Source organism: Brassica napus, chromosome A6, assembly GCF_020379485.1.
Source record: "Brassica napus cultivar Da-Ae chromosome A6, Da-Ae, whole genome shotgun sequence".
NCBI lineage: Eukaryota > Viridiplantae > Streptophyta > Magnoliopsida > Brassicales > Brassicaceae > Brassica > Brassica napus.
This window is the reverse complement of record NC_063439.1, coordinates 10219896-10233461: the sequence shown is the minus strand read 5'-3', so window position 1 is coordinate 10233461 and position 13566 is coordinate 10219896. Positions and strand designations below refer to the sequence as shown.

Here is a 13566-nt window from a genome sequence, read left to right as displayed (position 1 = left end):
TTAATCACTAGACCACTTAATCATCGGATCCGCGTCTAATTATCTTGTAGATATGTTAATCCATTACGTACATCTACTGATACTTACTATGATATCGGGTACTTTTGATAACATCTAAAGATACTTTCTGTAACAATCAATATAGATAAGCATTTGTTATGGTATCATTCAAATTAGACAAGCCATGTCGTCTCATGATTAACAATAAGTATTTTTTCGTGAAAAACAAACAATAAGTTAAACAAAAGACAATCCAGAGGCTAATCAAGTTATTAATCAATTGCAAGCATTTTATTTTTCGGATATGAAAAATTAATTAGAGCAAATAAATAACCCCACCAGCTACCCTAACGTAATTTGAAAAGGCAGGCAAAAGAAAGACAAGTATATGAAGTTTGTCTGATTTGGCAGAAACAACAATTTGTATACACACATTTTATTTTATTTTATTTACAATACATTGTCGTTTATGACACTGGAATTCAAAGGGTTTGGCTCCACCTAATAAAAATTAGGTGCGGTGTTTCAAATGCTAGATATCATCTATAAAATATTTGATTTCAGAAATATATATATATATATATATATATATATATTTCTTTTCGTGTTGAACAAGCCCTCTATCATATGAATAGTTCTACAATGAATCAGATGATTAACAAAAAATAATTATGACTTAGATAACTCTTTTTTTTTATTGTCTTAAAAAGAAACGTATCCTCAAAGCTGCCTATATATTTCCCCCGCTTCGAAGCACGTATCCGTGTCAAAGATTGTCATCTCCAATCTACATATATTTTATATACCTTTCAGTATCATATACGTATATATCTATATAATACATACAGATTCTTTTTGATAGCTAATATATACATATATTCAATTAAATAACTTATAAAATATGGTGTGTAAATCAGAGACATCAAACAGGAAATTGAAATCTAAGGAGAAGCAACGGAAAGGATTATGGTCACCGGAAGAAGACGAGAAGCTTAGGAGTTATGTGCTCAAATATGGCCATGTATGCTGGAGCACTATTCCTATTCAAGCTGGTAATTCTTAACTAATATACATTATAGTCATTGAGTTATCATTCTTTTCAGAGTTAGATGATTTTTTATACAACAAAAAAAAATGAAGAGTTACTAGGATCGGTTATCTCGATATATTGTCAACAAATAAATAATATTTTGCTTAGAAGTAATTTTTGAATTTAATAAGACATGATTTAAACAAAATATTTAATTGGTTTTACATAACTTAGGATTGAAGCGGAATGGGAAGAGTTGTAGACTAAGGTGGGTTAATTATTTAAGACCTGGACTTAAGAAGAGTGCGTTCACTAAAGAAGAAGAAACCACACTTCTCTCACTCCATTCTATATTGGGTAACAAGTAAGTCATTCAACTTTTGAAGTAACCACTCTACATTCAAAGTCAATTCGAAGTTACATGTATATGAAAGAAAATAAGAACTAAATGAAGAAATAGGTTTAAACAAGGGCAATTGTCAATAATAGCACCTTTTGAAGTTTATGTCTCAAAAATAGCACTAGAAAGAGAAAGTCACAAAAATGACATTCATTAAAGGCTAAAATATCTCTAATACCATTGGTTTAAAATTAAATAACAAACAAAAATAAATAAATAAAAATAAAAAAAAATGAAAAAAATGAAAAAAATAATTTTTTTTTATAGTTTCAGATTATATGTTTTCAGATTCAAAATTTTTATAATTTTTTTTGAAATTTTTTTTTGAAATTTTTTTTTTATTTTTTTTTTCAAATTTTCTTTTTATAATTTAAAAATACTTTTTGAAACTGTTTTTAAAATTTTTATTTTTTATTTTAGTATTTATTTTTTTATAAAATTTTAAACCCTAATTCCAAAACCCCACCCCTTAACTCTAAACCCTAAGGTTTGGATTAATTAACCCAATGGGTATAAGTGTATATTACCTCTTTAGTGAAACCTATTTTTGTGACTTTTAGCCTTGAGTGCTACTTTGGGAACAAAAACTTGATTTGGTGCTATTCTAGTCTTTTTCTCTTTAAACAATCAAATAAAGAAATAATACTATTTTTACAATTAAGAATTTTCAGAGTTAGGGTTTATGATTTATACGGTTATTTCTTACTTGGGGTAAGTTGAAATTTGATGTTTATATTTATATTTCTTTTTTGAATAATGTTATTGTATTTTCGCAGTTTTGAAATGAATTTGTATACTATTGTATCTATATTTTGTTTACAAGATGGGCTCATATATCAAAATATTTACCTGGAAGAACCGACAACGAGATAAAAAACTATTGGCATTCTTATCTGAAGAAGAGTGTACCATCCACAAAACATGAAAGCACAAGAACTCCTCAAACACATTCAATCACAAATTCAGTTGAGACCTTGGAAAGTACAACCGGGAGGTCTTCTTCCTTCATCAATGTCGGTGAATCATTTAGTGCAAAACTATCTAACTTTTCGCCAAGTGTCGTGTTCTCCGAATGGTTAGATCACAGTTTGGTCATGGATCAACTACCTCAAACACATAGTTATGTTCAAGACCATATTGTACCGGAAGAGAGAGGACTGGCTGGAACATTTGGCCAGCGTCTTTACGAAAACAGCAACTCTATGGTTGACTACATACCAAACTCGGATTTTTTACTGGGGGATGAGATTGAGTTCTGTACTTCATTTTCAGACAGCTTTTTGGTCGACGCTCTCGCAAGTGAACAACGGTCGATGTAAATGTGAAGATGTCCGAGGTGCGAAGAGTCGAGTGTTTAAGTTACGGGCGTAATAGCGAATAAAAGAGTACATAGTTACTGTATTTACTATTGACATTCTAATTTGATGTAAATGACTTCAATAAGATCTTTTCTATTGAAATTCATCACCACTCGGATCAAACCGGGAAGGACCAATCGGCTTAACCGATTTTAAACAGTGAGAAAGATAAATAAGCTCAAGCAATTAAAAACGAAATCTCGGAAGTGGGGAGAAAATACTATAGAATAGTAAATAAAATAAGTGCATCAAAAATTAAAATCTGAAACTTCAATGTAAAAATCTCTTTAAAATAAAAGGGTAATAACCAGAGTTCAGCTCTATCGAGAAACATAAAGTAACATTAAAAAAACACTCTTAAGCGCCAGTGAAAGCCTTCTTTGCGAAAGCAGAAGCACCAGCTGGTATCACCTTCAACACATTGAACCTCACAGTCTTGGACAATGGCCTGAAAGTTTACCAACACCAATAAGAAAATAAAAAAAGAGTAAATCAACCGCTCAAAAACCAGAACTGAAAGAGACATTTATGTTGATCCAAAACAGAAGCGTAACCTGCATTGTCCAATGATGACATGGTCTCCTTCCTTGACACGGAAGCATGGTGAGACATGAGCAGGGATGTTCGAATGCCTCTTCTCATACCTGACAAAGAAAAAGAGTATGAACATTGATGTAAAAGTCAAAGTCATATGAACAAAAAAGTAAATTGATGTAAGAACAGACCTCTGATACTTCTTGACAAAGTGAAGGTAGTTCCTTCGGACGATAATGGTCCTCTGCATTTTGGCACTGTGGCAAGTACCGGCTAAGATACGTCCTCTAATCGAAACAGTTCCAGTGAAGGGACATTTGCTGTCAATGTATGTTCCTGTTCCGTAAGAAAAACAAATACACACGCTAAAGAACCTAACTTTACTTAAGAAGATTAATTAAAAAGATAAGAGCTTTACACAATCGAAAGTAATTTAATTACATATCAGAATCAGTGCCTAATCAAACAGTTTAAAAATCTATAGTAAACAGAGACAGAAAGCAGACTGATCCAATTAGGGTTACAAGAATCTGAAGAACATGAAAGAGAAATGCGACGAGAATCAGAAACAAACCTTGAGTGGCTTCACGAGGAGTCTTGAAGCCCAAACCAATGTTCTTCACGAATCTGTTTCCACCCTTTCCAGGCCTCTTTCCCTTTCCAGATATCTTCGAGCTGATAAGACAAACCAATCATATATATATATATATATATATATATTGGAAAAGATTGCAACTTTTAAATCAAATCGATTGGGAAATTTACCTGAGGAAGACCTTAGGTTGCTTTAGGAAAGCTTTCTCAGTCTGGAAATGACACACAAAGGAGAGATATGATGAGAATCATCACCAAGCGTATAAGAATGTAGAGTGAAAGAAGATCAAATAACCTGTTCGGCCATGGCTGCTGCTGTTCTGCTCTGAGGCAAGGATGTAGGCAGCGACGGCAAAAGCTTCGGGAAGGATAAAACCCTAATGTACGAGAATCTTTATATAATAAGTTCGTCCCTTCCATTCCACAACTTTATTGGGCCCTTATATTTGGGCCTTAATATCTTCGGCCTTAGGATTTTTATAACTCATTTTCGTCTTCCAACTACTATAATACCTACGCCATTTATATGAAATTAATTAATAAACTAGATTTTTAACAAGATATTATATGCATTTTTCAATTCTAAAAAAATAATATATAATATTATATTATATTATTTAAAGAATATAAAATAAAACTACATAACATAACATATATATATATATATATATATATATATTTTCTTTGTGGAAATCATTATGTTGTTTGATTGTTGTACTTGATTCACATATTTGCATAGATATTTGTGATAGATGAATAACTATATTTTTATTATCACTAAATAATATATATTTATTATATAATATAAGAAAAATAAAATTATTTACTTTTTAAAAAAATTTGTCTCATGTTGGGGACTCGGTTATAAACATATCATATTCAAAGGATATATTTTTACAGTTATCAATCTTTTTAACAGTCAAGAAACAAATCTGAATATCAAAACAATATCTCATACGATTTCTTTGTGGAATAACTCCTATGAAGAAATTGAATTTAGGAATCATAAAGACTTGAAAATGGATGTGCATATGTGTTATCTAAGTCAGTTTTACAAAATACTATTAATAGTTCATATATTATTTATGTCCATCCTATTTTTTTGTCCATCATTTCTTAAACATCTTGAAATAACTGATGATAATTAATAATAAATTTTTGGCTGAAAAAAAATCAATTTTTTTTAATTATCGCTTAAATATTTTATTAATATGTTTAAGAAGCTTTCAAGTGATATCATAGTTTAGTTTATTAGTTTTTTTTTGTTAATTTTTAGAGTTTTTTGTATTTAAGATTTTTTTTTCCATATTAAGCTTCTATTTCTTTCATAGAATTGATATATATATATATATGTCATAAAAATTACCATCAAATCAGTTTTACTTATTTATTATTTTGTTTTTAATAAAAATACACTTTTAAATAATTTAATTTAAAATAAAATTATATATTAATTTGTTGTATTCTAACAATTTGACTGATTTAATTAATTTTCTTTGGTGGATAACTTAAAAAGTTTTCATATGAACCGGGGAAAGTAAGCTTATGTTGTTATATTATATTTATTTGTGTATATAGAATCTATATATAATGCTAGTGTAATAAAGAAATAACATTATTTGTTGTAACTTCAAAAAGATACATTATTACAATTTGAAATTAATCAAAATTGAATAAAATGGTAATTAAATATTTGTAAATCTAATTGTTCTTTATCTTGTTTAGTTGGATTCTCATGAAAAAAAATCGATAAATTATAAAAAAATCGATAAATTATTATTTGTTATTGTTTTGTCTATAAATTATAAAATTTATTGAATTGATATATTTAATTATTGCATCCTTAAATAATATTTTATTAAGACATTAGAGAACTATGTTTTGAGTTGTTTTGTCAAAATTGTACAAAAATCTATGCTTTTTCATATTTGTCACGAAAATTTATATGTTAAATTTACTTTTACAAAATTCTTAACTTTGTCACGAAAACAAAAATCAATGATTTTTCATATTTGTCAACATTCTCACACTTTCAAAAAATATATTAGCTTAGTCACTTACTTTTTTTTTTCCAAAACAAAGTATCGGAGTCTTGAAAGTTGAATTCATATTATTGTAAATGTACATAAGAGTTTATGATTACATACTTAGTCGTTCTTGTATATGTGTCCAAGAAAGTTTCAATGGCTTAGTGGTAACTGCCATATATTTATGTCATACTAACCCGGGTTCGATCCTTTCATTCGCATTGTTTTTTTACGAAAGAATAAATGAGATGACGTGGCAATTTCGGGCTCTCTGATTGGTTGATTTTCCTATCCTACGTGGACACCCTCTCCATGGCTTATATCCCCCTTTTAGTATTGTATTGATATCGTGTAAAAAAATAAAATGTATATTCTTTATAGAATTAATATTTTTGACCCTTGAACAATTTTTAATTATTTTTATTAATTACATAATTTTTTACTCATGAGCTGATCTCATTTTTAAATAAATTTTAGGTCAAAAAATCACTTATCATATAAGAACCTAACGGTTAGACCGAATGATCTCAATTCTACTATTTAATTACAATGAAACTATGTCAGTTCGGTTTTATATCATGATTTAACAATTTAACAATTAATTATGGTTATGAAAAGTTTACGTGTTCACGTGCCAATCCTAACTATCTTCAATATTTTTTGCTCATTTTTTGTCATTTTGTTTTTCATTTTGGTTACTGCTCAATATAAATATTGATTTTTGATTTTATTCTCATTTCGTTATTTTGTTTTGGTTTGAGATTTAGAAAATGTTTAAGATTTAAAATTATTAAACAAATACATACTTAGGTTAAGATCCGCACCTTGTGCAAAATAAATATTTTATATTTACTACATATTTTATGTTTTATGCATATTATGAAATAATAAAATAATAATTATATTAAATAACTAAAAAATCAGTTACTATTATGTAATAAATTGGCATACGCAGACCGCTCTTGTTTATTCACATTCATTTTTGGATAAATAAATCAAAACAATTGTGGAAGCACTTTAGCTTACTGGTTAAGATTTAAAGACTTTTCACCCAAGTTTGAGGTTCGAATCCCAGATTATGCAATTTCTTGGAGATTACAGGAAATCCAGGTTTCAAGTCCCGGAGAGAGCGATTTATTAAACAATTATGCAGACTACAGAAGAAATGCGTACAAGCAATCTTCAACATGGTGCAAGTAAATCTGGCCAGACGTGGATCTTCGTAGGATGGATCAGGTGATGCAATTAGGCTTAGGTCCTCATAAGGCAGGTAATATTGTTGGTTGTCGAATCGTCTATGTAATCTTTCTCATATCATAATTGTAATATCATAATAAATCAGCGTTAAAAAAAAATCAAAACAATCAATATTATCTATCGTATATGATATATAATTAAATTTAAAAGATATTAAGATGGATATATAGTATACTTTTAATATGTATATTTATTAAATGAGATTTCTACTCATAGGATTTTATAATTATTTGCATATTTGTGTAACGAAAGTTTACACCAATGATTATTTTTAATGTGGAATGTTTAGTGGTTTCAATAATTTATAATAATTTTAGAAAAACAATGAAGATTTCAAAATTAAAATATTAACGTTTCAATATAGGTTCAACGCATATATCAAAATATAAATATGTATTTTCACATGATGTATAGTTTAATTTAAACGATATGAAATATATATTAGCATAAACACTATTAAAAGAAAATTATTTATTCATATGATTTTATAATAATTGTATTTTATTATAAAAACACTTAAACCTTGATCATAAAATCTTATGTGAGACTTTAACAATTTTAGTAATTTATACTCGTTCTGAAAAATTCAAAATGCAACATATACAAAAAAAATCTAAATTTTTATTATATGATTAATGAAATTGTGTAATTTATTTTAATAATAACTAATTAAAAATGATAGAAAATATCGGGACAAGGATGGTATAGCACCTTACCAGGTTTTGACGGTTTGATGGGTGCAAGAAACACAAGAGCCAGTCTTTCACCTCTCCATGCAGAGTTTGAATCACTAATCTGGGCAATGGAATGTATGCGGAATTTGCGGCAGTTTCGGGTCACATTTGCAACAGATTGTTCTCAATTGGTGAAGATGGTTTCGGAACCAGAAGAATGGCCAGCGTTTGCAAACTACTTGACAGATATCAAGACCCTTAGCACGGGATTTCAGAGCTCGGAGATCATCTATGTACCAAGAACACAGAACACATAGGCGGACAAACTAGCACGCAGTGCAAGAATCCAACCGTCGTTCGTCGTTCACATGGATGCAGAGCTACCCTCTTGGTTAACAGAGTCTATATGAGTCTGTTTTCTTTTTATTGATGTCAAAAAAAAAAAAAAAAATGATAGAAAATATAAAAATTATTAGCAAATCTTTATTATTTAAAATCGTTAATTCTCATATATATCTTATTCACATTAGGTAATTCCGTAAGTTTGATTTAAGGAGAGAATATATAAGTTTCAATTTAATAAATGAATGGTACATAATGGACATACTATATAATATAACATTTCCTAGCAATTTAATTTTGGACTAACAAAATTTTTAATTGATTCTCAAGCCGCCACGTAAGCAAAATTATCATTCTAATTACGTGACAACTCATCAGTGCACTTTTTTAATTAGTACAAAATACATGTTATAACTTTTTAAATGTTTCTCTATTAATATATAGGGAATAAGCATGTATTTTATATCGTACTATTGTCACTTCCATTAGGGTTTTTCCTTTCTGAAATTCAATTGGCGGCAATAGACATGGTCAGTCTAGGCCTGGGACGGACCGGGCATTCGGGCAATTTTAAGGTATCCGGATCCCATAATTTTACTATCCTTATCCGGATCGATGATTCTCGGATATCCGGGTGTCGGATATCCTTCTAAAAGTTGTAATTTTCGGATTTGGATCCTTAAAATAAATAAAAAATAATATTATTATATATATATATATATATAATATTAACAATAATTTAAAAATAAAAAATATATAATATCTTTAATTATTTCTATGTATAATATTACAAAATTTACATAAAATTTAGATATACTATTATAAAAATGAAAATATATTAAATAAAATTAATTTTTATATATTGATATTACTATTTTAAAATATTTATTAATAAACCTTACGGATCCGGATATCCAGACTTAAAAATTAAGATATCCGGATCTAGATCCGGCTTTGACGGATCCAACATTTTACTATCCGGATCCGAATTCGGCTCCTTTGGATATCCGGTTTTTCGGATCGAATCCGGATCTCAGATAAAAGTCTCAGGCCTCAGTCATATCACCAAAATTGGAATATTTAACTGTATATATATATATATACATATATATATATATATATTTATTTATTTATTTGTATATTTAACCGGATTTTGTATATTGTTGTTACAGTGTAACTAGATGATAATCATATATAAAATTTAAAATTTTGTACCCATTATCCGTAAATATAAAATAGTTTTGGTTAACAAATTAAAATTGTAACTTAACTTTTATTTTACCATACTTTTAAATAAAGGAAAATTGCATTGTATGGCTATCAAAAATATTATAATTCACCCCATAACTAAAAGCCCTAACTTTTCATTGTTTCTCTTTCTTTTTATATAATATGGATGTATTGTCCCTGTTCGAAACCGGGAAAACCTACTAGTTAAAATATTAAATTAATAATTATTATTCTGCAAAAATAAATCGTGTCTTTTTCAGAGTCACACATTTTCCACAATAACTTCTATTGGTAACAATCGGAGAAATTGAGTAGTTCCACCCCAGATTCTCTCGACTGCGTTTTCACCGACTTTAATCACGGTGCTAATTCAACTAAGAAAGACGTTTGCGAAGAGGATTGTGTTGTCTGAGTTTCTGGCTCAACGCTTTCAAAATCTAGAGAAGAGACAAGAAAGTAACAGGCCTGCAGGATTTGAGTCGATCTTCGCCGATTTGCATTCCTAATGTAAGTTTCGATTTGGTCGATTCGATTTCATGAATCTGAAATTGCATGTTAGAATCTGTTTATTAACCTATGGTAACCGCAAGTTAGGGGTTTTTTCTTTGCATAGTATGGTTTCTTCTATTCTATTTCTAAGTCATTCCATCTGATTGAGTTGGTAAATGGAATAGCTTTGTAAAAGTGAATTGATGTATATTGATAGTCATGTTAACACATTTACCTTTTTTCGGTGTCTCAGATTTTTAATGGACGATTTAGGAATGCCAAGTTGATTGTTCAAAACTGGATTTGAACTAGCTATCTGGAAAAGGGTAAATAACTATTTCAACCTCTGTTGAATTGAACTGATCAAGACTGACTAGAGGACGACCATTTGGAATTGTAGAAACATTACGAGGAAGTATTGCGATGGGGTCCCATACATTCTATGTAATACTATTTTCTAATTTGAGACTTATGTAATATTACTATACTATTTTATCATGTTTCATTCCATTTGACGATTACTAAAAAGTGATCTATTTTGTTAAGAAATATAGTTTGTAATTTTCTTAAGTTTTAACTATCGTTACATGTTTTTATGCCTGTAAAAATCGTACTATGATCTATATTGTATAGTTTAATATTTGCATAATATAATTTAATATTACGTAATATTATGTATTTTTTATATTTTGATATTTGGGTTAGGGTTTACTGATTCGAATTAGGGGTTAGTATTTAAAAGGTGAAGGGGTATGGTTAGACATTTCATAATTTCACCAATATGTACTATGTTATTTATTTTGTTCCATTCTATTTGGGGTTCTGGTTTATATTTGGGTTAGAGTTTAGTGATTAGAGTTTAGGGTTTAGTATTTTGAAGGTGAGGGGATATAGTTGAGGTCAGCATCAACTTCTTTTATGCAATCATATACATTTCATAATTTCAACGATATGTACTTTGTTATTTACTTTGTTCCATTCTATTTGGGTTTATGGTTTACGAGTAACAACATATGATTTGCTACGAGGATACAAGAGGGTTTATATTTTCTTGTTGTATCATTGTTATAAATCGATTAATTTTTAGAGGTTTAGGTATAGTAAGTTGCGGGTGTGAGCGGCTTTAATATGTAGGTTTTCCCGGTAAGGTTTATCATAGTACTTAGACTATATGGTATAGCCCATATGCAACCTTTCAAACCAAATAAATGTACCTTCATGGATTTAATATTAGAAAACAATTTATAGATTGTATGTGGGTTTATAGTTTCCTGACTAGGGTTTAAATTTACTGAGTAGGAGTTTGAGTATATTATTTAGCGGTTGTGGTAATTAAGTAAAAAGCCTATGTCTTATCCATGTAGTGTTTAGTGATTAGTGGCTAGACTTTAGTTTATGGAAGATTAGGGTTGACATCGGATTTGGGTTTATATTGCCATGTAGGGTTAGTGATTAGTCGATAGGGTTTAGTTTATGTATGATTGGGGTTGACATTAGGGCAAGTATTACCACCTTCCATGAAGGCATAACCATATCAACATTTGAGAAATATGTTAAAATGATATTTAGATTGCAATTACATTTTCACTTTTTATATTTCACATGTCTCATGTAGAATAGTAATGCATCTTACTGAAATTTCAAAATTTGGATTAGTTTATGAAAGATTAAGGTTAACATTAGATTAAGGTTTTTTGGGGCTTGGCATTTAAAAGTTGGGATAACGTTTAGTATTTAGTGGTTGTGAATGTGATTACAATTATATACTATTTCGGTGATATGAAATATACTTTTTTATTAAAAGACTTTATATATTATCTATTCATTTTACTATCCATAATAACTAAGTATGCAGTAAATAATGTTGTGACGTTGCCTTTTTATGTGATGTGCTATTAATATATCTACGTCAACCACAATAACCTGCTACTTCTATACTATTAAAGCAGGATCCTATTTTAAAAATTACCTTAGCCTGCCCTTTTCTTTAAACATTGACACTCTTTCATTAGGGTAATTATGACATTTTAGATTTAATGCAAGCCACGATTTTTTCTGGATTTTTTTGCTATATTCTATATTTTATAATATTTTAATAACAATTAAAGGTAACCAAATCTAACGAATATTGATAATACGTAAATATATAATTTAAACTAATCCCATCGAAAGTTTTACATTTAAAAATATATTGTTATAATTTACAAAAAAAATATCATTTTTAAAATATGTTGAGCATAGCAAAAATGAATTTAAAGTTTCATGTTATTACGAAATTTACTTGGTCATATATAAATTATTTTATTATGAAACGAAGAATACTTCTTTTATAATAATTTAAGATATTTTCAAACTTTGGTAACTATCAAAATCATTAATACATTGTTTGAAATATGAATTAGCTCGAGATCTTTAAGATCCACAATATATGGAGAATAGCAAGTATACCTATATTTTGATACACAATATCTTTCAAGTTTGGAATATGCTATACGTATATTCCTAAAGCTATCTTAACCCTAGATTTACAGACACGATTTCTCATTACTATAAATATGGCTTTGTTAAACGTTTTCTAAACAAACCACTCATATTGTAAAATTAGCTCGAGATCTTTAATATTTTTGAGGATTCGATTGTTGTGGCTCTGGAATGATTTCTCTTTATGCATTGATTTTCCTATTCTGTTTTCAAGGTTTTGGAATATTGAACTGGATTCTCTGGTTTCTTTTGAGTTTTTTTTTCTGTTCATTTCTTTTTGAGCTTATTGGATATTTGTTTGAGGTTTTTAACACAAAAGTTTGTAAAGTCATTACAGCTTTATCAAGTAGATAATACAAGGTTGGTAGGCTTTTGACATTTCAGGATTAGTATGACTGTTTAGGTCTTATAACCTTTTCTCGTGGCTCTGGTGTTTACAAGCATATAGAGTTCTCTCACTTGATTCACTATGGTTGGTACTTTTTTTCTTATTCTATTAAACACTTTATATGTGTTCATGGGGTCTTGGGGTTCACGTTAAGCGGGATGTAGAGTCATATATACAAGGAACAAGAGGTTGCAAAAAAAAAAAACTAAAAGGTCCCAGGTTTTTGTGGATACATAGTATCTCAAAGGAAGTACAAGAAAGGAAATCGGGTGGTCTATCTTGGTATATATTACATGAGTTTTTGATGGACACATGGTACACCCTTCATTCAATATATAGGTTTCTCAACGATCAAAGGTCTATGGGATGCAATAATTTATGGGAGGTCCTTATTATGGGTTGATGGTTGTTTATCGTGCTATACGGTTTTGCGAGTTTTGAACATAGTTGTATTATGTATAATACATGGCTGGTTAATTAAAGAATGCATCTTTCAGTCCAAGTCTTATTATGATAACAAGGAAATATATAGCGGGTTGTTTATGTATTCATATTTCATTGGAAGGAACTTTTACTAATAGCATAGCGAAAAAAAATGTAAACTAAATGGGTAAAGAGTATGGAGAAAAGTTCCCTGTTGTTGCAGACAATAAGATGTTAACAAGATGTTCAAGGGGCTAACCAGTAGGCAGAGGTTTGTTCTCTGGATAGATTCCATGGAAATTTGATTGGGAGGTTAGTCAGCAGTGCCGGCTCTAGGGT

The 13566-nt window shown here is 29.2% G+C and overlaps 2 protein-coding genes across 3 annotated transcripts; one reads left to right on the top strand and one right to left on the bottom strand.

Moving 5' to 3' along the window:
- Nucleotides 1–764: 764 nt before the first annotated feature.
- Nucleotides 765–2829, top strand: LOC106351650 (transcription factor LAF1). The gene is made up of 3 exons (XM_013791420.3): nucleotides 765–1052; nucleotides 1265–1394; nucleotides 2254–2829. The coding sequence occupies exons 1-3, from the start codon at nucleotides 902–904 to the stop codon at nucleotides 2747–2749; spliced, it is 777 nt and encodes a 258-aa protein (XP_013646874.2). The 5' UTR covers nucleotides 765–901; the 3' UTR covers nucleotides 2750–2829.
- Nucleotides 2830–3057: 228 nt separating this feature from the next.
- On the bottom strand, nucleotides 3058–4345 carry LOC106347452 (40S ribosomal protein S11-3). 2 transcript variants are annotated; one of them, XM_013786980.3, is made up of 6 exons: nucleotides 4212–4345; nucleotides 4088–4128; nucleotides 3897–3997; nucleotides 3514–3658; nucleotides 3343–3432; nucleotides 3058–3236 (listed from the first exon to the last, which is right to left on the bottom strand). In XM_013786980.3, exons 1-6 carry the CDS (start codon nucleotides 4221–4223, stop codon nucleotides 3146–3148), a joined length of 480 nt encoding a protein of 159 aa, XP_013642434.1. In that variant the 5' UTR covers nucleotides 4224–4345; the 3' UTR covers nucleotides 3058–3145. The 2 variants fall into 2 exon arrangements, with proteins under 2 accessions (XP_013642434.1, XP_013642433.2); XM_013786979.3 differs by having other exon boundaries at nucleotides 3343–3658.
- Nucleotides 4346–13566: the final 9221 nt, after the last annotated feature.

What these genes read in the sequence shown, in the direction of transcription:
- LOC106351650 (XM_013791420.3), top strand. Translation starts at nt 902, where the DNA reads ATGGTGTGTAAATCAGAGACATCAAACAGGAAATTGAAATCTAAGGAG. An exon ending in CACTATTCCTATTCAAGCTG is followed by an intron (nt 1,053 to 1,264) that starts GTAATTCTTAAC and finishes TACATAACTTAG; the next exon opens with GATTGAAGCGGAATGGGAAG. An exon ending in CATTCTATATTGGGTAACAA is followed by an intron (nt 1,395 to 2,253) that starts GTAAGTCATTCA and finishes TTTGTTTACAAG; the next exon opens with ATGGGCTCATATATCAAAAT.
- LOC106347452 (XM_013786979.3), bottom strand. An exon ending in CAACCTAAGGTCTTCCTCAG is followed by an intron (nt 3,998 to 4,087) that starts GTAAATTTCCCA and finishes TTGTCTTATCAG; the next exon opens with CTCGAAGATATCTGGAAAGG. An exon ending in GTCATCATTGGACAATGCAG is followed by an intron (nt 3,237 to 3,342) that starts GTTACGCTTCTG and finishes GTAAACTTTCAG; the next exon opens with GCCATTGTCCAAGACTGTGA.